Source organism: Danio aesculapii, chromosome 13 (genome assembly GCF_903798145.1).
Source record: "Danio aesculapii chromosome 13, fDanAes4.1, whole genome shotgun sequence".
Lineage (NCBI taxonomy): Eukaryota > Metazoa > Chordata > Actinopteri > Cypriniformes > Danionidae > Danio > Danio aesculapii.
The window spans coordinates 12,550,640-12,574,780 of NC_079447.1; the positions used below are offsets into that span (position 1 = coordinate 12,550,640).

Genomic DNA, 24,141 nt, shown 5'->3' on the forward strand with positions numbered 1-24,141 from the left:
TACTTATTTATTGTTGTTCTGTTAATTGGGTTAATGAGTGAGGGGTTAGGTGATGGGATTAGCAACGGACAATACATTACTGTTTACCTCTCAATATATTAATTTGTATTGTCATACAAAAGACCAATAAAAAAGATTGAAATAAATATGGTTTGTAAATATAAATATGAAAAAAAAAAAAATATATATATATATACTGTATATATATTTAATTTGACTTTCACTTATAATAAGTGATAAATAATACGTTTTTAATTGATTAAAAACTTGTTGGTAACAACTGGGTTAAACCTATTGTTTTACAGCAATGGTGCCCATGGTGGGGGTCGGGACCCCCTGGGGGGGTCGCTTGGTGATTTCCAAAATCTAATATATGTTATTAAACTATTAGAATTGTCATATTTCGTCCATAAACTACAGATGATTCATTCATTCCTTTTCCTTTTTTTTTTAGCTTAGTCCCTTTATTAATCAGGGGTTGCCACAACAGAATGAAGCGTCAACTTATGCAGCATATGTTTTACGCAGCGGATGCCCTTCCAGCTGCAACCCATTGCTGGGAAAACCTACAGAAGATAAAAATACCATTTAACAGTTACATAAAAAATAACATGAAAATAAAAAGCCATTAGCTTTTCAATTTTTTTTCCAGCGGATTGCGACCCCTGGGGTTATTACACTAGATTAACGACAAAGCAATAGCGTTAGTTGCAGCAGATTGATTTTACAGCACAATGTTAAACTTTGACACATTTATGTACATTAAAAATAAAGGCCACGACTGAACAGGATGATCTCCAAGTGGCAGTCTCCAAAATTAAACCAAGAATAGTCTTGTGTCCACCATTCTCACTAAGTGAGGTGTATATTAAATTAAACAAATGAATAATGACTATGAAAAATTATATGGTTGTTTGACTGTTGGATTTTCTTGCATTGTAAATATGCTTGTGTTTATATAGTTCCTATTGGTGTGTGTGCACCGTTGTGTGTACTTTTTGTATGTTTATTACCACCTTCGAGAATACTGGGGGTCGCAAGTCACTGGAATTGTTATTTTGGGGGTAGTGGTAGGGCTGGGCAATTTGGCCTAAAATCAAAATCTCGATTAATTGAACATTTTGATTTGATTACGGTTAATGAACGATTGTTTTCTCTTTTTTTTTGCCCTCATAGTTCACAAACAAGTTTTGTAAAGTAAAAATTCTCACTTTGAATGAAGGGTGCATTACTTTTTAAAATAACTGAAGGACACACACACTATCTATGATTATTTCCAGAACATCAATGTTAAACAACTTAAATTAAAACACACATTGCCAAAAAACCAACAGTCACTTTTTTCCTTATAAAAAAGTGAAAACAAATAATTTGCACTTTTGTAAACAAAGTTAAATATTTGTTTTTATTAATTAAATATAATGTTTTTCATAATAAAAGTAGAAAATAAGTAGTATCTTATCTAAATAAAGTAACTTGTGTATATCCTGTAAATAATATCTTATTTTATAACATAATAATATAACATAATATAACATTTCTTGCATCTTCTGTAAACAAATATTTTAATGTAAATAATAATCTTCATATAATGGAAAATATGCTGTCTCAAAGCATCTCTGGTGCAGCTTACAATCATCATCAGAGTAGTGCAAAGTAAGGCTTGACTAGAGATCAAATGTGGCTTCAAAGTGGATGCAGAAGTATAAATCAGCCTTAACTGCTTGCTTTATTGTGAGGTTTCGTAAGTGTCGCCGTCAGCCACGAGGGGTATAGGCCGCATGAAGGTTGTGCTGGACCATATGCTTGCGCTTGATGTAAAAGTATAAACAGAGCGGGGTCATGTGACTTCACACGCAGTAGGGAAAGTAATGGAAATAATTGACCTGGAAAAATTTGAACGATTATAGGCTCTCAATGTTGATTCCGATTATTTTTAGATTAATTGGCCAGGCCTAGGTTGCGGGCTGAAAAGTTTGAGACCCCTTAGTTTATAGGTTAGTGACAATGTTTTAACATTTATAATTAATTTGTGTTTTGAGCCACCTGAGTCTTTCAATATATCATCAATTGATTTGTGTTTGAAATATTGTGTATTAAATACTTTTTTATATTATTGTTACTCTAAAATGCAGTTTAAGTCATGGGAAAATGTCATTATTTTTGTTAAAAAAAATTAACGGAGAAATGTAAAATTAGTATAAAACTAATTAAACACAATAAAATAATGTTTATTTACTTATTCATACCTGTTAACATTGGGATGTGAAAATAAAGGATATGCCCAATACAGGAGCTGGAGTTGCTTCATTGTAAATAAACAGTTAAATGGCCAGTAATATATTTTATTATTATTATTATTACTTACAAAGAATAGAATAAAGTAGTAAAAGCTGCAAATAAATTAGCAAACAGTTTAGCGTATTAAAATGAATACTATAAAGAAATAGACTCAAGTTGTCAAATTCTCATTAACCTTTTCTTCACTGTATAACCTAAGCATTCTGATGAAAGAGTAACGAATGAATCTCTCATTTAGATGTTTTGTTTGAGTACATTAAATAACAGAGGTGTCACTTTAAAAATGCACACATATAACGTTATAAAAGCATTCGCTTGCTTTCCTAACTTTAAATGCTCATTTAGGACATAATTAGTTGTATTTTAAAGAAAACCCACCAAGATCGACATGTTTAGATGTTGTTGTTATTATTATTATTATTATTATTATTATGTGTGTATTCAAGCACGCACCCAAAAACCCAGACTTTCGCTTTGATTCAAATCGCATTTACAGAATCCGTTTAGGAAACAGCATCTATTTATCACTATGGAGCGCTTCTGACAGTCACGCACCGCTACTTGACTGTTTTGAGGATTACCTAAGAAGGGCAACGGCATCTGTAATGGAAAGGAAGGGAATCCCTCTCGTTTTTTATTTATTTCAAAACGTTTTCATGCCTAAATAAAGCAAAAGCACAGAATAGATTCACATTTAAGAGAAAGGGGCGTCCCCTGGTGGTTCAGCAGAATGGGTTGTGTATATGGAGGATCGGATCTTTAATGTTTATTGCCACCCTTCATAAAAAGATTGAAAATACTGGAGAAATACTGGAAAATACCTTTACAGAAATATAGCGGGATAGAATTGTAAAAAAACGAGAGAATCCCGGAAAAAACAGGAGGGTGGACAGGTATGCTTTTTTTATGTACAAATAATAAATAAGTAAAAATTGTTCCCTTTTAAAAAAGTTAAAAATGTACCTGTCAAATATTCACAGGGGAAGATGATGTGACAGCTGGCCCAAGTTTCCCGACATACTGTACATTACTATGCTTAAAAAATGTAAATTTCTTCTCTCATTGTTGTGGAAATTGTGGTCTTGGGATGGTTAATGATCCAAACTGCTTATGCATTAGATGCAGATGTGATCTCTAGTCGGGTTGACAATTCTAACTATAGATCTAATGATCAGAGCTGTTAATACAAAAAGAGAGCGTCTGTATAATTAGTGTATTGCATGATCAAAGCTCAGTGTTCAATGATGAGTCTTGCTGTGCAGGTCGGAGGCACGGTAAAGGCGAGCTGAAGTTTGCTGATGGCACCTGTTATAAAGGTCACTTTGAGAACGGCTTGTTCCACGGATCAGGGGTGTTAGTCTTTCCTGATGGATCCAGGTGAGTGAAAATACATCCCTGTGTAACCAAAGATGAACATTTTGGTAGTGATACTTTAAGACAAGTTAGGTGAAAAACATCTCCATTTGTGATCAACAGGTATGAGGGAGAATTCGCTCAAGGAAAATTTCAAGGAGTCGGAATCTTCAGCCGATTTGATGGGATGAAATTTGAAGGGGAATTCAAAAGCGGCCGCGTAGAGGGACATGGTAAATTCATTTGATGATAGTTACTGTATATTTGCACACAACTAAAATAGTTTATAATCACTTAATGTAACACCTCAATCTGACTGAGCTCACTCTGAATAAAATTTTAAATAAACAGCTTCGATCTGAAACAAATAAAAGAACAGAAAATATTGCATGAAAGTTTTTACTAGTTTTGTTCCAAAATATGTCATGGGTGTGTTGGTTTCAGAACCTTTTCAGAACAAGTGTTATAATAAAATACCCTATAATACCTAAAAACCTATAATATAATAAAATGTATTGTATACCCTATAATAGTAAAAACTAAAACCATAAAACAAACTATTTTGTTATTTAAAAAATATATATACAAAACAGATGTTAACTGAAATTACAATAAAAATGGACAATAAAAAAAAATCAAACGATCAATAATAATTACTGTAGTTTTAAAATGTTATTAATAATAAATCAGTTTCAAATATGCATACGTTCATTTGCATACACATCTTATGACGTGGTCAGGGGCTTAATATTCACAGCATATACTCATTTTACATTTGTAACCAAATCAAGACTGTCAGTCAGAGTACACAATGTAATTACAGAAGAGTCAAGCATTAAATAGGAACATTTTTAAAACTCTTTGGTCGCTTTTGAGTGAGATGCTAATGGTCTAATCCGATTCAATGATCTATGCTAAGATAAGCTAAAAGTGCTTCTACCAGACCCGGAGATCAGTTGAATGGATTAAAACATTTTAAAACTCAACAGCTTAACATTAGGGGACTTGTAAAAGCACTATCAAAAAAGTGGAGTGTTCCTTGAAGCAATATGCTGTTGAAATGCATATCCAGCTGAGAAAAATATGAAGTAAAGCAAGCTGAGCCGTACCAAAACTACTGCCGGTATAACATTTTCTTGTTGTAATAATTGCTAAAACTTTTGTCTCAATCACGATATTAACCTAATGTGCAAAAATGATTTCTTTAACAGGCATAATAACCACAAAACACTAGTGTATTGCTTTACTGTTTTAATTTAAGAAAATTAATGTTTTAATTAAATTAAATTGCAAAAGGATTACAAAGATTGATTACACTTTACAATGAAGTTTCATTAGTAAACATTCAAATGCATTCAAATCAGCAGTTAGAAATATTTATATTATAGCTAAGTTAAAATTAATTACAACTGACTATGTTTTTGTTAATTCCATAAATAAAACGATTATGACTTTATATATAGATTATGACGATTATGATCTTAATATATTATTAGGCTTTAACTAAGGAAATAACGATAACACTTTAGTTTAGGTCACAATTCACTGTATTACCAAAGAAGTTGGGTTTAGGTTTTGGGTAGGATTAAGGATGCAGAATAAGGCCCAATCCCAATTCTATTTTTGTACCCCTTCTCCTTCTCCTTGGCCCTTGAAACAGGGTGTGAAGGGGAAGGGCTTCAAAATTTACCCCTAAGAATTGGGACAGCACTACATCACCTGCACACGTCATCATAATCTCTTGCTTCATATGAGATCAGACGTTCATGACTGCTGTAGTTATTCCAGCTGTGCTATTTTTTGGTATTTTATCTTCAGGAAATCACAGAAGGCATATGTCATGTTATCATAACGATATAATGTGGCAATAAGATCATAACTATACTGTGCATTTACACTGTGTCCATATTCATCTATGTAAACACACAAAAAACAACAATATAGCAAGCACTGTAAAAAGGTCATTCCCAGCCACTAGACTTTACTGACAGGGTATTCGAGTGACATCGAATGTTGCGGGACTGCTATACAGGAGTCATTATTATGGATTATAGATAGCGAAATTTAGCGGTTTTTATGTTAGCATTTTTTTTTTTAAAGCATGATGGTAAAACACGAATGCGGTTATGAATATATTAAAACGTGTCTTTTGTAAAAATTCGTAATCATGACAAAAGATACTAATTTATGGATCTCCTTACTTCCGGGTGCAGCCATGCTGTTGTTGTAGCTGGTGTATTCTGGGATATTTTCTTACCCCTTAGTTTCAAGTGTGGTCCTGAAAAAAATCTCTGTTCCATGAGCCCAACGCCTTCAAGCTAAATAGAACTAAATAGAATTAGGACACCCCTACCCCTACACGTGAACGCACAAAATGAGGGGTAGGGGTAAGGGGAAGGGCTAAGGGGTAGAATTGGTATTGGGCCTAAGATCATACTTTAAACTACTAATGAACAGTTAATATCTTAATAATAGAAAGGTAATAAGTCAGTAGTTAACAGCATGACTTATGGCCCAAACTATAGCGTTACCACAATTCACAGTATTAACAAACCATTAACTAACACTATAGCTTAATAAACTACTAATTAGCTGATTATTAATAGTTGGTAGTAAGGTAGTAGTTGGGTTTGGGTTTTGTTTAGAATTAGGGATGCAGAATAAGATCATACCCCATAACTACTAAAGAACAGTTAATATCTCAATAATAAGCAGGTAATAAGCCTGTAATTAAGCATGACCTAAACTGTTACCAAATTAACTGATGTTAAACGCAACATTTCTCTACAGAGTTAACGAATAAATAGCCGAAAACAGTCAGAAAATTCAATGTCGTAGGCCAGATTAACATGTGAAAATGTTCATTTTTGAAAATAAATCGAACGTCTTCAAGCATTTGTGGCTGCGATACACAACAATCAGAATTTTCATAAAGGAACTCTAAAAAGTTGAAATAATAAATAATTATTATATATACAATATATATTAAGTTCCCATGATATCAATATTGTGCATGTTCATTATCACGATGTATTAAATGATTGAATATCGACATATGTCTAGTAACATGCTAGATTATAGACGTGTGGAGATCAACATTATGAATAAATATAGTCTTCCTTACTTTACATAGGGCTGCTGACATTTCCTGATGGCTCCCATGGTGCTCCGCGAAACGAGGGAGTTTTTGAAAACAACAAGCTCCTGAAACGGGAAAAGTGTCAGGCTGTGGTGCAGAGAGCCAAAAACTCAGCGTCCACCGCCCGCGGCCTCTCAGTATGACAAACTGACCTCAGTGAGAGCACCCCGATGAAACTGCGCCTTTTAGACATTACGGACTGTATCGTCATGAGGAAAGAGAGTAAAGCTGATTCAGGGGTGATTTCTGCCTTCACCAGATAATACACCAGGCCCATCAGACCCTCAGGGACGGATGAACGCGTTTCCATTTCTCACGTCTCCACTTCACTCGTGCTGTCGCTCTGCCTTGGTTTCCTCTGTGGCTTAAAAGACATCACAAAGTTATGTATGTTTGCTATGGAGACAAGGGTTAAAAAAAAGAAAAAAGCCAACATTGGACAACACAGGCTCATTGGAGATACGTGCACAGGGCTACATTTTTGGGAACCTCAAAATATGTGCCCAGGGCTTTATCTGTTAGCAGTTGTTTAGAGCAGTGTTTCCCCAACCCTGTTCCTGATGGTGCTTCAACAGTACAATCTATGGATGTCTCCCTTATCAAACCCATTAACTTTGGAGTCTCCTCTAATGCTCTAATGAGTCGATTCAGCTGTGTTTGATTAGGTAAAGGTTGAAAATGTGTACTGTTGGTGTGCCTTCAGGAACGAGGTTGGGAAACACTGCACTAGAGGATGCTGTGCATATTTTTGACAATCTCAAATACTTTAATGGGCAACGTGTTCTACTCATTGATCCACTAGGGGGCGTAGTGTACATTTCTGTGAATCTCAATGTCCTACTTGCGCATGTTCGTTAAAGCAGTGGTCCTTAACCACCCGGCCGCGGACTGGTACCAGTGCGTAGATCAAATCCGGGCAGCACAAGAAATCGTTAATTATTTCCGTGTTATTTATTATCTGAGTCTGAATGATCTTTTATTATAAAAAATCTTTTATTTTGAAAAATTACCGTATTCTCTTGCTTTCATCTCGGTCACATATGCGCCCAAATTTAGCCCACAAGCAGTAAATTGAGTAAGAAACAGACGTCTTTGGAAAGTTTCTTTGCAAAGGGGAAAAGGCCCAGTGAAGGACCCGTGAATTGCTGGGTTAGTTTCATATCTTGTCTTTTCTAGAGTTCGCACCGTGAGTCAGGTGACAAGAACTGACTGATCAGCTTCACCTTGAATGGAATAAACACATTTCACTTGACTAATTACCTCAGACAAACACAGAACTCCCAAACACTGCAGTGCTTTTTAATTTTCTCCATCAGTAAAACATGTGTCAGAGTGACAGCAATGTTTTGTCAGCTTGTCATTCTCTGAAAAAAACGATTGATGGTCGTCTAGCAACCTATGACCCCCCCGGTCCGTGGTATTATTGTCAAGCATTGACCAGTCCGCAGTAATAAAAAGGTTGGGGACCACTGTGTTAGAGAACCCGTCGACTTGTTGTGATTTCATATATCAGCTTGCTATCGACTGACCCACCGACCACCTTCCCTAAACCCAAACAATAGTGTTTTCAAAAACAAAATCCAAGAGAAAAGCTGTCGCGGCCACATGCTCTTACCACACTGTTTTTTATTTTATTTTATTGGGGGTGGAGGGTTGTTTTACCTGGTTTCTGGGACCATTCTTTGCCATACGCGAACCCTGGACCACTTTGCGTCTTCAGTCCGACTCCATATGAGGTGAGCTACAGAGCAAAATTTATACTTTCGCCTGGGCTCACAGCGTGAGCCTCTGCTGACTGGGTGCGCACAGACGAGAAATGTGAAGGCTTTTATACTTGATGCGCTCTTTGTTAAACTATCATTTGTAACAACAGGGGGCGACTCTGAGTAAGGCCGCGGTCACACTGGAGTTTGTGCTTGCGAAATTCTGTCGTACAGCCCTGCAAAAAGGAGCGGGATAAAACAATATGATTAGACGATAAGTGAGCGATTGCTCCATATTTATATTTCTGTACAGAGAGATCACGTTGAATTTAGAATCCAGGAGGAACAATGTGGTTTTCATCCAGGCCGTGATACACTGGACCAGCTCTATACCCTCACAAGGGTACTCGAGGACTCATGGGAGTATGCCCAACCAGTCCACATGTGTTTTGTGGACTTGGAGAAGGCATTCGACTGTGTCCCTCGTGGCATTCTGTGGTGGGTGTTCTGGGAGTATGGGGTCAGAGGCGCTCTGTTAAGGGCTGTCTCGTCTCTGTATGAACAGAGTAGGAGTTTGGTTCGCATTGACGGCAATAAGTCAAACTTGTTTCCAGTGCAAGGTGGACTCTGGCAGGGCTGCTCTTTGTCACCAATTCTGTTCATAATTTATATAATTTCAAAGTGCAGCCTTGGGCTGGAGGGGGTCCGGTTCAGGGACCACAGGATTTCATCTCTGTTATTCGCAGACAATGTTGTTATGTTGGCTTCATCGAACATGCACCTTCAGCATGCACTAGGGTGGTTTGCTGCCGGATGTGAGGCAGTTGGGATGAGAATCAGCACCTCCAAGTCCGAGGCCGTGGTGCTCCACCGGAAAAAGGTAGTTTGTCTCCAGGTTGGAGAAAAGACATTACCCCAGGTGGAGGAGTTCAAGTATCTTGGGGTTTTGTTCACGAGTGAGGAAAGGATTTAACGTGAGACTGACAGGCGAATTGGTGGAGCGGCAGCAGTAATGTGGTCGATGTAGCAGTCCGTTGTGGTAAAGAAGGAGCTGAGCCGAAAGGCAAAGCTTTCAATTTACCAGTCAATCTACATTCCTACCCTCACCTGTGGTCATGAGTTTTGGGTCATGACCGAAAGGACTAGATTTCGGATACAAGTGGTCGAAATGAGTTTCCTTCACTAGGTGGAAGGGCGCACCCTAATAGAAAGGACGAGGTGCTCTGACAGTTGGGAGGAGCTCGGAGTAGAGCCGCTGCTTCTCCACATCGAGTGAATTCAGCTGAGGTGGCTCGGGCATCTGTTTCAGATGCCTCCTGGACGCCTACCTGGAGAGGTGTTCCAGGCATGTCCCATCGGGAGGAGGCCTTGGGAAAGACCCAGGACACGCTGAAGGAACTATGTCTCTCTCCTGGCCTGGGAGCGCCTCGGGATCCCCCTGAGCTGTTAACTAAGGGTAAACGAGAACATTCAAAACCCCTCAGTCCCCCATCCCACCCCCACCCAAATTTTTTAAAATAAAAAACACACACAACAACATACATGAATTTCAAAATAACTAAATAAATATACATACAATCTTAATGACACACACACACACTAATAAAAAGGGCAGATCTTTGTAAAAAAAAAAAAAAAAAACATTATAAATCAGCAAAGAGATGAGTTGTATTCTTGACAAAATTAATTAGAGGATCGTAGTTTTTATAAAACTTTTCAGTGGAACCTCTTAATGTAAACTTAATTTTGTCAATATATAGAAAAGACATCAAATCTTCCTACCATGAGACAGTGGGAGGAGGGTTAGAAGACTTCCAGTGTAATAAAATCCGCCTCCGGGCTACGTTTTGATCTTCTATTGGTCTAAAGCCATCACGTGATGCGATTTCGCAGGTCACGGTTCACCAAGCTTGAACTTTTGAATGCAGCGAAATGCCAAACTTGTCGCACAAGCTTCCGGTCTGCCGCAGTCGCATGCATACGAATGTGGCGTATAGTGCAGTGTGACCGTGGCTTAACTGTCATGACAAAACAGTTGTAAAAAGAAGTCAGCGAGTGGAGTTGCTAAATGAATTAATTTAACTATAAATTAAATTTATAAGTTGTAGATAATTTTGGAGGAAACTCGTGAAAAATTTTTTTATACAGTTTAAATGACTAACTTATGCTACATTTTATTTATCCAAGCAAACTGCGTACTTAATGCGAAACCAGTTATGTAATAAAAATAAAGCATTATTTACTTTAAAAAGTGTTGGACAACCTGTGCACAAAATATAAGCATCGTCTTCCTTCAAAACTTCAAAGGAAACCTAAAGGACTTCACATTAGGCGGTTGTTTTGGATTTCTTAAGGTGTTGCAGGTGTAAATTCCTAAACTCGGCTCCAAGTCATGCATCTTCGGATGCAAAGCCATGAACAAAATTTACAAATAAAAGTTGTGCACTCCACCAGCCAAAATAATGTCGCGCACACCCAAAGCGAACTTGTGTCAACATCGCGATGACATCACATTCGCAAACTAGTGGACGCGTAGAGTATAAACCAGGCGTTAGCAGTAGTGCGAAAAGAAACAGAAGTTGTCTGCAGCATTGTAATGCCGCGTAACCATTTTACGCTCAAAATGCCGCAAGAAATAGCTTGGAATATTTCAAAGTTTTCAACAATGTAGCTCTGGGCACATATCCCCAATGAGCCTGTGTTGACATTGCAGGTATTCCAGCCTGATCTCACGAGGAAACGTAACTATTTACGTTTTGTCAGTTTGGTGGCTAATTCGAACAAATTCATATGAGTTCAGTTGTATGGAAATGTACGATTTTAAAAGGAGGCGTGGCACCCAACCCCCCCCCTAAACTAAACTGTCATTGGAGGATAAGCAAATCATACTAAATTGTGCGAGTGAGATTTCATATGAACTAGCCACTAACTCAAAATGTTCCGAATTGCCGTGAGATTGTGTTGGGTATCGCAGTTACCGAAACATGGTCAGATGATGAAGATCTTTGGTAAATGAACTGAATTTGCCTTTGTGAGTATGCGATTGTATCACTTGTCGTTGTGTGTTACAAATCAACGTTTCCATTATTGCACATTTGCCTTAGTTATTGCATTTAAAGTCAATATTGCTGGCTTAACATCGCGTTATCAATGTATAACACCGGTGACCTTTTCAGCAACTTGTCTTAATTTTAGATTTATTTATTCATATAAAATGTGTGTATGTGTGATTTATTAACACATTATATGGGTATTGTGGAATATTGCATTTGGGTGTATTGTACAGAAAATGATTTTGAGATTATTTGAATTGTATTAAGTCACTTCAGATGTTTAATGACTGGTTTATGTTTACGTTTATATTCTCTGGACTGACTGCTAATGGTTCACTGTTCACATCATCCGCAGTGTCAGACAAAAGCCTTAGTCACTATCATCTAAAATATACTGACACCAAATAGCATTTTGCACTGTTATTTATTTGAGCAGAGAATCGAAAGACTGATGAAGTGAAATAAAAGTTGGAAAACACAGCAATTAATCTGCAGTTTTTTCATTTATTTATTTTAGTTGTCCTTTATAAGGTTCAAATATTCAAAAGAGACATTACTGTTTTGGATTATTAAAGATATGATCAATACAAAGATTGCCAACAACGCTAAATGTGATCAATTTGAAAAAAAATGTTAAAACTGTTTAAGTTGTTTGTTCCCTAGAAACTTACAATTAAGAGACCATACTGACATATTATGTTCCCTTCAAATTGTCATTATGTTACACATCATTACAAATTGTTATTATTTTGTTCTTGGTGTTAAAAAGGTATTTAAACATCATAAATTGTCAATAATGAAACCTGGATGACACGTTTAATATATTGTTTAAAAAAAAGTTCACTCAACTTAAAATGTAGGCAGCTAGCTGCACAGCTTCTTTTGAGGGTTTTTCTTTTTGTTTTTTTTTTACTTTTTTGAGACTAAACTTTTAATGCAAGTTTTGTACTTAGTCAACTAAAACAATAGTAACTCTTTTTACAGTGTAGAAGCAATGCTTACTTTGTAAATGAATAATTCCCGCAACAAAACCAAGAAATAAAATTTACCGTGCCGGCGGACGTCATTAATCGGTGATAGCGCAAAAAAAGAGCATCACATTTCTGAACGGTCTCAAAATATTTTGTGCCATATTACGTTATGGGTCACTCACTATAACTTGCGCATGGTGACTACCGTCATGTGCGCCACACAGCCTTGGCTTGCATTCACGTTCTCTCTCACTATCTTTCTCTCTCTCTCTCACACACACACACACACGTAGGTATTCACCATGCACAAGTTAATGCCGGATTCATTAAAATAAATACCGGAATGCAAAACACAAATATCGGACATTTTCCGGAACAGATCCGGCTCAAATTAAGCACATGGTTCAATATAATCAATAGGCTCATTCTGAAAATGTCCCCTATATACATTTATGGAGATGCTCACCGTGTACTTCGGCGGACTTGAGATGCAGAGAGGAGTTGCCCGCAATGACGAGGATTAAGTCTGATGAAGAACAGTTCCATAAAGCGGGTAAAACAACAACAGAAGCCAAACAAATAAATAAATAAACAAGTAAAAAACAGGATGAGAATGTGGTAAAATCTGAAAACATGGTAAAAATCAGGCTGCCGCTAGGGCTTTTCGTTTTCTGAATTGCTTTTTAAAACTGTCGGTTGGGTTTAGGGAAGTGGGCGGGTCAGTAGGTGCTTTATAAAAACTGTTGGGAGAAATTTGAGATATTAAAAAGGATACACAGCGACCTCTGGTATATTCGCAAATACAAAAACAGCAAAAAGTTGCACCTCCTGGGACGTATTTGGCGCTCTCCAGAAATGCATATAGCAGTACATTTTCAGAATGAGCCTAGGTTGAATTTAATGCTGAATACATTGATTTATTTTTCATTTTAAACAGTAGAGTATGAGATGAATCCAAAATCATTCCTTAATATAACCATTTATATTACAACATATTTATCCTGTTATCATGAGCACTGGCAGGGCACTTGTCCCGTTCTCCAGCTGCTGAATGAAATCACTGCAGTGTGTGACTAAAGATTTCTAGTCATAGAAAAACTTATGGTTCTATCAGGGCAACCATGACACCAGGCCAAAAGATCAGGATTACATCTAATACAGCAGAAAAACACACAGTACAAAGATAAAGAGCTGGATTGTTCATTCAGTCATATATTGAGGCTAATGTTTGCTTTCAGTCTCTTTTTGTTGGGTAGTCATTATATAATAAGCACAGATGATGTATGTGTCGCACATGTGCATATCAGTTTTCATCTGATGCATCAGGAAACTATGTGCAGCAGTGAGTCTGTACTGACACGGCAAACCACTGACAAAACCATGACATTAAACACGTTTCATATGCAAAAGTACGTTATGAAAAACATGCACTGCATATGCTTTTCTCATTTGAGAAACATATATTGAACAGTTCTAACAGATAAAGGCTTGTACAGAAAAGAGTAATGTGGGTTTCTCAAAGAACCGATTAGTAAACATTTCTTTCATTCATTCATTTTCATAGTTTATAAATAAACTTCACTATGTGATGAATCCAAAACTATTTCTTAATATAACTATTTATATTTCAATATATATATATATATATATATATATATATATATATATATATATATATATATATACATATATATACATATATATACATATATATACATATATATATATATATATATATATATATACACACACACACACACACTTACCGGCCACTTTATTAGGTACACCTGTCCAACTGCTTGTAAACACAAATTTCTTATCAGCCAATCACATTGCAGCAACTCAATGCATTTAGGCATGTTCAAGACAATGTGCAGCAGTTCAATCCAAGCATCAGAATGGGGAAGAAATGTTTGGACTTTGGACGTGGCTGTTGGGGTATTTGTGGAAACTGCTAATTTACTGGGATTTTCACGCACATCCATCTCTAGGGTTTACAGAGAATGGTTGGAAAAAGAGAAAATATCCAGCGAGCGGCAGTTCTGTGGGCATAAATGCTGGTTCAAGCTAATAGAAAGGCAACAGCAACTCAAATAACCACCCGTTACAACCGAGGTATGCAGAAGAGCATCTCTGAACGCACAACACATCAAACCTTGGGGCGGATTATTCATTTTCCTCCTGTTTAATCTCTATTTCAGAGGTTTCCACAGTGGAATGAACCACCAACTATTCCGGCATATGTTTTACGCAGCGGATGCCCTTCCAGCCACAACCCAGTATTGGGAAACATCCATACACACACTACAGGCAATTTAGTTCATCCAATTCACCTATAGCGCATGTCTTTGGACTGAGGGGAAAACTGGAAACCCATGCCAACACGGGGAGAAAATTTTGAAAATATAAGACCGTAAAGTACTAGAAAATACATAAAAATGTTAATACATGGTAGTACCTTTATTTTTAAGAGTCAATATTTTCCTTGACATGGAACTTTTAGGATATAATGGCATTCAACCATTTCATAACCTCACGTTCTTATGCTACACCTGAGTAATGTATAATTAAATTAATATACAATAATAGCACACTGAAATATTCCCATTTAAATATTTATAATACTGTATATTATTTGATCATCTAAACTGAAACAAATTATATCTGCAGTATATCCACATTTGCATGCAGTTGAAGGCAAAATTATTAGCCCCTCTGTGACATAAATTTTTTTTTTTTTTTTTTAAATATTTCCCAAGTGCTGTTTAACAGAGCAAGGACATGATCACAGTATTCTCTTTAATATATATTTTTTTATTTTAAAGGTGCAGTATGTAAGTTTGACACTAGGTTATGCATTCCTGAATCAAAAACACACGCAAGTGCAGGTTGCCAGATTGAGGACCAACAGGAGTGTGCCTGACTATTGAGCTTAAACGGTGACTTAAGGCTGATTTAAATTGTGTTAAATAAAAGTAACGGTACAAGATAGAAGGAATATCTTCAAATTCAAAGGAGTTTTTGTCCTAACCATTACCTGGAATTGATATATTAGAAACGGCTTCTACTTCTTGCAGCTGTACAACAAAAAACTTGATGACAATGATCACCTCAGGTACATCTCATGTGCTTTATTTAGTGTTATATGCTAATAATGTGAGTTTGAATGCCATTTTACATGACATGTATTGCCATATTACTGAAAGCAGCAGCAGCAGATAGCTCACCTCAGATCTTGAAAATAAAATAAACCGTTTGAAATTGAACTTTAGAACTGTAAAATAATGCAAACCAACACATATCAGTGACTCAGCATGTGCATTTAATAATGTTTAAGAGGTTTAATATGTATTATTAGGCTTTACATCTTACCATTTCGTGAGTGAGTGCATAATCTGTGCTTCTGAATTACTTTAATTTCTGTCGTGTTTCGTCTTGTGCAAACAGCCAAATTCCTTATCACTGCAAATCTCATCACATAGCGTGTTTTTAGGTCACAGGGTTACAATGTAACCTGCTCACCTAATGTTTACGTTCGTAATATTTATATTATTTGCTAATTAATATCCTCATGTGGAACTCTGAATCTGCGTCTCATTTCGGATTCTGCTACTGTCCACCGGAGGTCACATTTCGGTCCCGGACGCATGCTTTCAGAGCCTTCCTGACCGAATTAATATAAGTGGCCATCAGATAAACAAGTATGTTCACTTTGCATGTTTCTTACATATCTCCAAACAAATTATGGTATTTTTATGCTTCAGAAGAGTTAAAAACTTACATACAGCACCTTTAAATCGTATAACCTAATGAACAGGGGGGATGTAGCACAAAATTTTACAGACGGTCTTTTCATTTTGACTTCAACTGTATATTACAATATTTTGCATCCTTGTTCTTTTCGTATACTGATGAGCCCTGTTCAGCACTAATGAAGCCAGAGAGTAAACAGTTACTCAGACAAAGCGGGTATGGTTCTCCAGCTGTGCACCTGTTCACTGAAACTCTGATGAATTCAGTGCAGTTTGTCAGGCCAGACCAACCTCCTTCATCTGCTCCAGCTTCTCCAGTGTCTCTTTAGTGTCAAACTGCCACTGCTTCACCTGTTCAGTGGCTGTAACGCCCTCCTGAAACACATGCATAAAGAGTTTATACAGTATGTGGATCACAAAGAGCAATCTTAAGTGTCTCATTTTTGAAACTGAGATTACTACACAGGGTTATAACTCTAACATTTACATTTAGTTGATGAGCAGATGCTTTTGTCCAAAGCAACTTACATTTGAGGAGGCATTCAGTGATTCAACAAGAAGAGGTAATACACACAAGAAGTGCTAGTTATATCAAGTAACTTGTTTGTGGCCCGAAAGGCAAAGCTCTCAATTTACTGGTCAATCTATGTTCCTACTCTCACCTATGGTCATGAGGTTTGGGTCATGACCGAAAGGACAAGATCTCGGATAGAAGCGGCCGAAATGAGTTTCCTTTTCGAAGGGTGGCAGGGCGCACTCTTATGGATAGGGTGAGGAGCTTTGACACCCGGGAGGAGCTCTGAGGAGCGCTGCTCCTCCACATCGAGAGAAGTCAGTTCAGGTGGCTCGGGCATCTGTTAAGGATGCCTCCTGGACGTTTACCTAGGGTGGTGTTCCAGGCATGTCCCACCGGGAGGAGGCCTCGGGGAAGACCCAGGACACGCTGGAGGGACTATGTCTCTCGGCTGGCCTCGGGATCCCCCCGGAGGAGAGCTGGAGGAAGTGTCTGGGGGGAGGGAAGTCTGAGGTTCTCAGAAAAGTCTGAGAAGTCTGAGGTTCTCAGAAAAACCCGGCCCCAGAAAAGCGGCAGAAAAGGAATGAATGAAATGAAATGAATGAATATGTTTGTGCTCAGAGAATTTAGCGCTAGAGTAAGCTTTTTTATATAGAGGGAGAGACCACCTTCTACAGGTGGTCTTGGTTTTATTCACCAGGGTTCAGGTGTTCTTGGAAGAGATGGGTTTTTAGTTGCCGTTTGAATGATACCAGTGAATCTGTGTGGGAATGGAAAGATCATTACACCAGTGTGAAACTTTGAAAGAAAAGGTTTTTGAAAGTGACTTATAGCCTCTCTGCAATAGTACAACAAGGGGGTGCTCCCACCCTGATCGGAGGCTCCTGGAGGGGATGTAGACCTTCAGGAGCTGGTGGAGGTAGGAGGGTGCAGTGCCAGTGGTGCATTTTCATCCAAATGTCAAATTGCCTGACTTTCCCTGACTAACTGAAACTGAATTTCCATAACTTAAAAATGAAATATTAACAGGGCGCTGTTGTGTTTTGCATAATATTAAAATGGTTTGTGCCTGAACATCCTTTTTCATAGCCATTATGAGAGCAACATTAGATAATTTATCTCAGCATCCAGTTTTAAGTGGTAATTTTGAAGCCTAAGCTCTTGATTTCCTAGCATGTTTGCTCAAGTTAGCAGGTAAAGCTGACTGCATTTGACTTAAAGGGATAGCTAAAAAATATCAAATTGCATATTCATCATTAAAGCGACAGGACTAATCGGACTACATTTGCAAATTTCTTACACAGACCAATCATTTGGGTACATGTATCCCCCGCCCCCCCCTCATCTGAGGATTGTCCCTCCCCTGTCGTAAAAAGCCACGCCTCTTGAAATCGCGAGCGTGCACATTAAAGATGACAGAGATTCACTAGATCATGTCATTCGCCAGTTAGAAAACTTTATAGTACTTTATCATATCTAGCACGTTTTCAGTTGTGTAGTTAGCAAGCAAAACTTGTCATCACTCTCTCATCAGTCTCACAGTTCGCAATTTCAGGAGGCATGGCTTTGGACTACAGGGGAGAGATTGTATTTGAAAGATTTTATGCTAACTGGTTAGCATTTAGACAGATCACCTACTGCACCTTTAACATTAACGGCCACAATTAGCATATTGTTTAGCTGTGCATCTACTAAATGAGCATTGTCCTACGTCCCCTGCTGAAAAAAACAGCTTAAACCAGCCTAGGCTGGTTGGCTGGATTCAGCTGGTTGACCAGCCTGGTTTTAGAGGGGTTTTGGCCATTTCTTGGCTGGTTTACAGCCATTTCCAGCCTGGTCTTAGCTGGTCAGGCTGAAAAATGACCAGCTAAATCCAGCTAAAACCAGCTTGACCAGCCTGGTTTAACCTTGACATAGCTGGTTTTGGCTGGGCTGGTCAAGCTGGTCATTTTCTAGCCTGACCAGCTAAGACCAGGCTGGAAATGTCTGGAAACCAGCCAAAATGGGAAATGGCCAAAATCCCTCTAAAACCAGGCTGGTCGACCAGCTAAAACCAACCTAGGTTGGTTTAAAATGTTTTTTTCAGTAGGGTGAACTGACCCCACTGTATTTTTTGGTATAATCAATTTTTATTCTGTTCTTAAGTGTCTTAGTAACATGGACACTTCAGGACATAAATAAGTACATTCATACAGTATATGTACAATTTGACTGTATTATTTGTATCCCCTTCAAAAATTCATGAGAAAGTTTTATATTTATTGTCCCCCCTATTGTTAATTGAAATTTACGCCCATGAAAATAAGACTGGATATGATGTAATGATAACTATCATTGTTACATCTCATAATCTGCTAGATAATTATGTAATAATTAACATTACTTGCATCTCAACCAATATGTTCTGCAGTACTTACAGCATTCTTAATCTGCATATCGGCTCCTGCCAGGATGAGCTGTTTGACAATTTTATATCGATTTAATCTGACAGCGTCATGTAGAGCCGTGTCTCCTTCCTTTAAAAGACAAATGTTTTTTCAAATTATTAAACTGAATTATAATCTCCACGTTTGATTTGTAACTGAATTATACATCAGTCACCCAATCTTTGGCATTAATATTGATTCCGCTGTCTAAAAGGTGTTGCACCACATCACTGTGACCCGTTCTTGTGGCCACATGTAAAGGTGAGCTGAGCAGCTGAATGGGAGAGGAAAAGGGATATTATCAGTTACTAAACAAGCTTATTCAATCATATAATGCAGTATTTCACATAAAAGCATCGTTACTTTGTCTCTGACGTTGATGTCCGCTCCTCTGTCCTGAAGAACTGTTAATGCTGAGAGACTTCCACCTCTGCAAGCCCAATGCACAGCCCTGCAGTCCAGCTAGACCAGTGACAAAACAGGAGCATAATGGATAAATAAACCCATCCAAACAATGTATTACTTAAATTAATCAAAGCTAAATATTCTTATAGTTTAATAAAGATACTGAAGTAACACCAAATCAAATAAATAATACAAATAAAATCATACAAAATAAAATCATACAAAAATAGTAAAATGAAAAAATTACTGAAATAGCAATAGGATAGGTTTTTTTTCACCCTTCTGTCAGTCGAACACACACAAAAAAGAAATTCTGAAGAAAGCTGGAAACCGGTAACCATTGACTTCCATAGTACAGTATTTGTTTTTTCTTACTATGGAATTCAATGGTTACTGGTTTCGGCTTTCTTGAACATGTAGTTGAAGCCAGAATGATTGAATTGTTTTTCTTTTTTAAATATTTCCCAAATGATGTTCATCAAAGCAAGGAAATTTTCACAGTATGTCTGATAATATTTTGTCTTCTTATTTGTTTTATTTCGGCTAGAATAAAAGCGGTTTTTAATTTTATTAACCATTTTATGGTGAAACTTATTAGCCCCTTTAAGCTAATTTATAGAAAATTCTACACAACAAACCATCATTATAACTTCAATAACTTGCCTAATTACTCTAACCTGCCTAGTTAACCTAATTAACCTAGTTAAGCCTTTAAATGTCACTTAAGCTGTATAAAAATGTCTTGAAAAATATCAAGTAAAATATTATTAACTGTCATCATGGCAAAGATAAAAAAATAAATCAGTTATTAGAAATTAGTTATTAAAACGATTATGTTTAGAAATGTGTTGAAAAAAATCTTCTCTCAGTTAAACAGAAAGTGGGGGAAAAAAAGAAAATGTGGAGAGTAAAGACTAAGTAAATTTTCATTTTTGGGTGAACCATCCCTTTAAAATGAAGAATCAATAAATATAACAATTAAAACTAATTATTAACTAAAATATTATTAAAATCCATAACATCTCAGTGACACTAAAAAGCAAGAAACAAAGCACATTACAAGCAGTGCAAATTCCAAAAGCGCAAAAAAAAAAACAGTAACAGAAATTAATTCACTTTATAAACATTTATCATGATCTCACCCTGTCTTTAAAGTCGATATCAGCTCCTTCGTCCAGTAATTTTTCTACTATTTTAGTATGATTTTCCAAAGCAGCTCGATGCAGTGCTGTTTTCCTGAACTAAAGCAACAAAACAAAAACAAAAAAGAACTGTTCGAGAAATTCATCACCAGGTAAAAGTTACTCTGGCCAACTATTTTCAGTCATGTAATAATAACTATTACATTAACTTAAATAAATACAGGTAAATAAAATACCACTGGACAGAACATGTAGATGATTCTTTGGATTTACTAATTATTTCAGGCTAAGTGGTGGTAAACAATTTATTTGGGCTGAATTTAAACAAAAAAATTAGGTTGAACATCACTAAACTTAATTTGTTTGTTTAAATTAATCCCATATAAATTGTTTGCAACAGTTTTGCATGAAATATTTTTTTCAGTGTATAATTTCCAACATATTGCACCTCATCACAGGTGTTTGGATCTCCTCCATCCTCCAGAAACTTTTCCACTACTTCCATCTTTCCCCGAGCTGCTGCTTTTAAAAACTCCTCTGGCTCCACAGGTCCCTGACAAACACCACAAAGATTAATTTACACGGTGTAAAAAAAGCAGGTCTTCAGTCTAGTTCAGTTTAGTAATAAGCTGTAATATTTACAATATATCCAGTTTTGAATGTCGCGACAGTAATAAAAAAGAAAAGTACAGATGTTTGGTTCTCACCACAGGAACATTCGTTTTGTCTTTGGAAAGTGTTGTCTTGTTCTTGATCTTCTTCTTCTTGGTGCGCAGCTCAATAATGTTCTCTGCACCTCCCAGATCAACAATCTCACGCCTGAGATCAGAGGAGATCTTCCTCACTCGTTCTTCAGCCTGTGTGCACAATTAAAACATCTCTTTGCAGTCTACATGGAGTATTCTTACAATAATATACAGCTTTTCTATAAAACTAAACTAAGAATTGACAGTGTGTGACTACCATGTCAACAAAGTCTGACACGTTAAATATGGATTATTTCTCTGGATTTGAACATTCTTTGAAACATTTGTGTTGCATATCAAGAAAATATATAAGTGTTGTAGTGGCTTTTTGGATATTTCAATGAAAAAAAGAAAACATTCATAGGATTTTAAAGGGACATTTTGACAAAAAAAAATGTCTGTTTTGCAACCATCAAAATAAAGTTTTACGCTTTCAAAGACTACCTACACTCACCAGCCACTTTATTAGGTACACCTGTCCAACTGCTCGTTAACACAAATTTCTAATGAGCCAATCACATGGCAGCAGCTCGGTCGTTACAAAAGTACATTCTATACAGTATGAATGAAATTCGGATGTACTACATCCGCCATTTTGTCATGGTCACGTGACCTACTTGCGTTAGTTGCGTCGCATCATTCCCATTCATGAATTCTCTCGTGGGGCATCATGCGCACTTCAGAATCTCGCCGGAAGTAGTAAGTCATCCGGGTACTTCTCGCGTACTGATTTTCGAATTCTATGAATTCGGACATACTACTCGGCTCGCATACTGATTTTAGCGTACTATATAGTATTGAGGTATGCGGTTTTGGACGCAGCCATGGTCAAAATGATCTGCTGTGGTTGAAACCGAGCACCAGAATGTGGAAGAAAGGTGATTTAAGTGACTTTTAATGTGCCGAACGGTGCCGAACGGGCTGGTCTGAGTATTTCAGAAACTGCTGACCTACTGGGATTTTCACGAACAACCATTTCTAGGGTTTACAGAGAATGTTCTGAAAAAGAGAAAATATCCAGTGAGTGGCAGTTTTGTGGGCGCAAATGCCTTGTTGATGCCAGAGGTCAGAGGAGAATGGCCAGACTGGTTCCAGCTGATTGAAAGACAACAGCAACTCAAATGACATCTCGTTACAACCGAGGTATGCAGAAGAGCACCTCTGAATGCACAATATGTCCAACCTTAAGGCGGATGGGCTACAGAAGCAGAAGACCACACCAAGTACCACTCCTGTCAGCTAACACCAGGAAACTGAGGCTACAATTCACACAGGCTCACCAAAATTGGACAATAGAAGATTGAATAACGTTGATGGGTCTCAATCTCTGTTGTGACATTCAGATGGTAGGGTCAGAATTTGGCATCAACAACATGAAAGCATGAACCCATCGTGCCTTGTATCAATGGCTCAGGCTGGTGGTGGTGGTGTAATGGTGTGATGGATATTATTCACTGTACTCAAATGGCCTCCATAGTCACCACATCTCAATCCATTAGAGCACCTTTGGGATGTGGTGGAACGGGAGATTCGCATCATATATGTGCAGCTGACAAATCTGCAGCAACTACGTGATGCTATCATGTTAATATGGACCAAAATCTCTGAGGAATATTTCCAGTACCTTGTTGAATCTATGACACGAAGGATTAAGGCAGTTCTGAAGGCAAAAGTGGGTCCAACCCGGTACTAGTAAGGCGTACCTAATAAAGTGGCCAGTGAGTGTATATACAATAAACTGAAACAACACAATTCTTGAGGGTTTTTGGGACAACTTAATTGTTTTATGTTCAATCCACTTAATTTTTTAAAAAACTAATAAGTTAACTTCACTGTAGAAAATGCTGGGTTCCACACAATCGATTTGCGTTGGTACATCCTGAAGGAGTTAAATTAACTTATTCGTTTTTTTACAAATGTAAGTGGATTGAACACAAAACAATTAAGTTGTCCCAAAAAAACCTAAACTCAAGAATTGTGTTGTTTCAGCTCATCTTAAATAAGTAGTTTGAACAAACAACAAATGTCATTTTTTTGAGTGTTAATTGTCCTTCATGCTTGTGTGGAACCTTTACAGTGTACCAGATATTGAGCAGACAGTTTACTAATACACTAAAAAAGCTTTTCACTCCACAAAAGTTCCTTTATAGTGTACAAGGGTTATTTAGAAGAAAAAAATCTGAAGAAAATTAAACTCCTTTTAGACCCTAGTGGTGTAATGACTGTTATAATTAACAAAAAGTGACAGACAATAGAAGTGTTTCCCTTAAAATGATCTGAAACATTCTTTCACTCACCTGAATATCTGCAACACTTTGATTGACAGATACATTCCCTCCTTCAGCTCCCACAGAAGTCGCATCCACAACCAAAATCCCTAACTTCCGAGCCCGAGCTCGACGCTTCTATGCAATTTCAACAAAAGTGAACATACAAACTTTTACCACACAAGCGTGTCCAACTTCTAATACATGCAAACAATAATCAAAATAATCAATAAATCCATTTTAAATCTCATACCTCCTCACGTTTATCAAGAGCTGCTCTTCTGTCCACCACAGCGGTCGCCCACAGGATGTTTTCATCCATTACGACAAAAAAAAAATAAAAATAAAATATCTTGACTCAAAAACCAA

The 24,141-nt window shown here is 37.2% G+C and overlaps 2 protein-coding genes across 3 annotated transcripts in view; one reads left to right on the forward strand and one right to left on the reverse strand.

The window, feature by feature from the left end:
* morn4 (MORN repeat containing 4) overlaps window positions 1-8,784 on the forward strand; it is a 10,899-nt gene extending 2,115 nt beyond the window's left edge. Inside the window, exons 3-5 of the mRNA XM_056470295.1 lie at window positions 3,564-3,678; window positions 3,778-3,887; window positions 6,788-8,784. Coding sequence (XP_056326270.1) covers window positions 3,564-3,678; window positions 3,778-3,887; window positions 6,788-6,936 — 374 coding nt within the window. The 3' untranslated portion in view covers window positions 6,937-8,784. The remainder of the gene's footprint in view (window positions 1-3,563; window positions 3,679-3,777; window positions 3,888-6,787) is intronic.
* Window positions 8,785-15,915: 7,131 nt separating this feature from the next.
* ankrd2 (ankyrin repeat domain 2 (stretch responsive muscle)) lies at window positions 15,916-24,141 on the reverse strand. 2 transcript variants are annotated; one of them, XM_056471094.1, is made up of 9 exons: window positions 24,026-24,141; window positions 23,803-23,910; window positions 21,467-21,616; window positions 21,208-21,312; window positions 20,760-20,858; window positions 19,576-19,674; window positions 19,388-19,486; window positions 19,204-19,302; window positions 15,916-16,647 (listed from the first exon to the last, which is right to left on the reverse strand). In XM_056471094.1, the coding sequence occupies exons 1-9, from the start codon at window positions 24,092-24,094 to the stop codon at window positions 16,549-16,551; spliced, it is 927 nt and encodes a 308-aa protein (XP_056327069.1). In that variant the 5' UTR covers window positions 24,095-24,141; the 3' UTR covers window positions 15,916-16,548. The 2 variants fall into 2 exon arrangements, with proteins under 2 accessions (XP_056327069.1, XP_056327070.1); XM_056471095.1 differs by lacking the exon at window positions 20,760-20,858.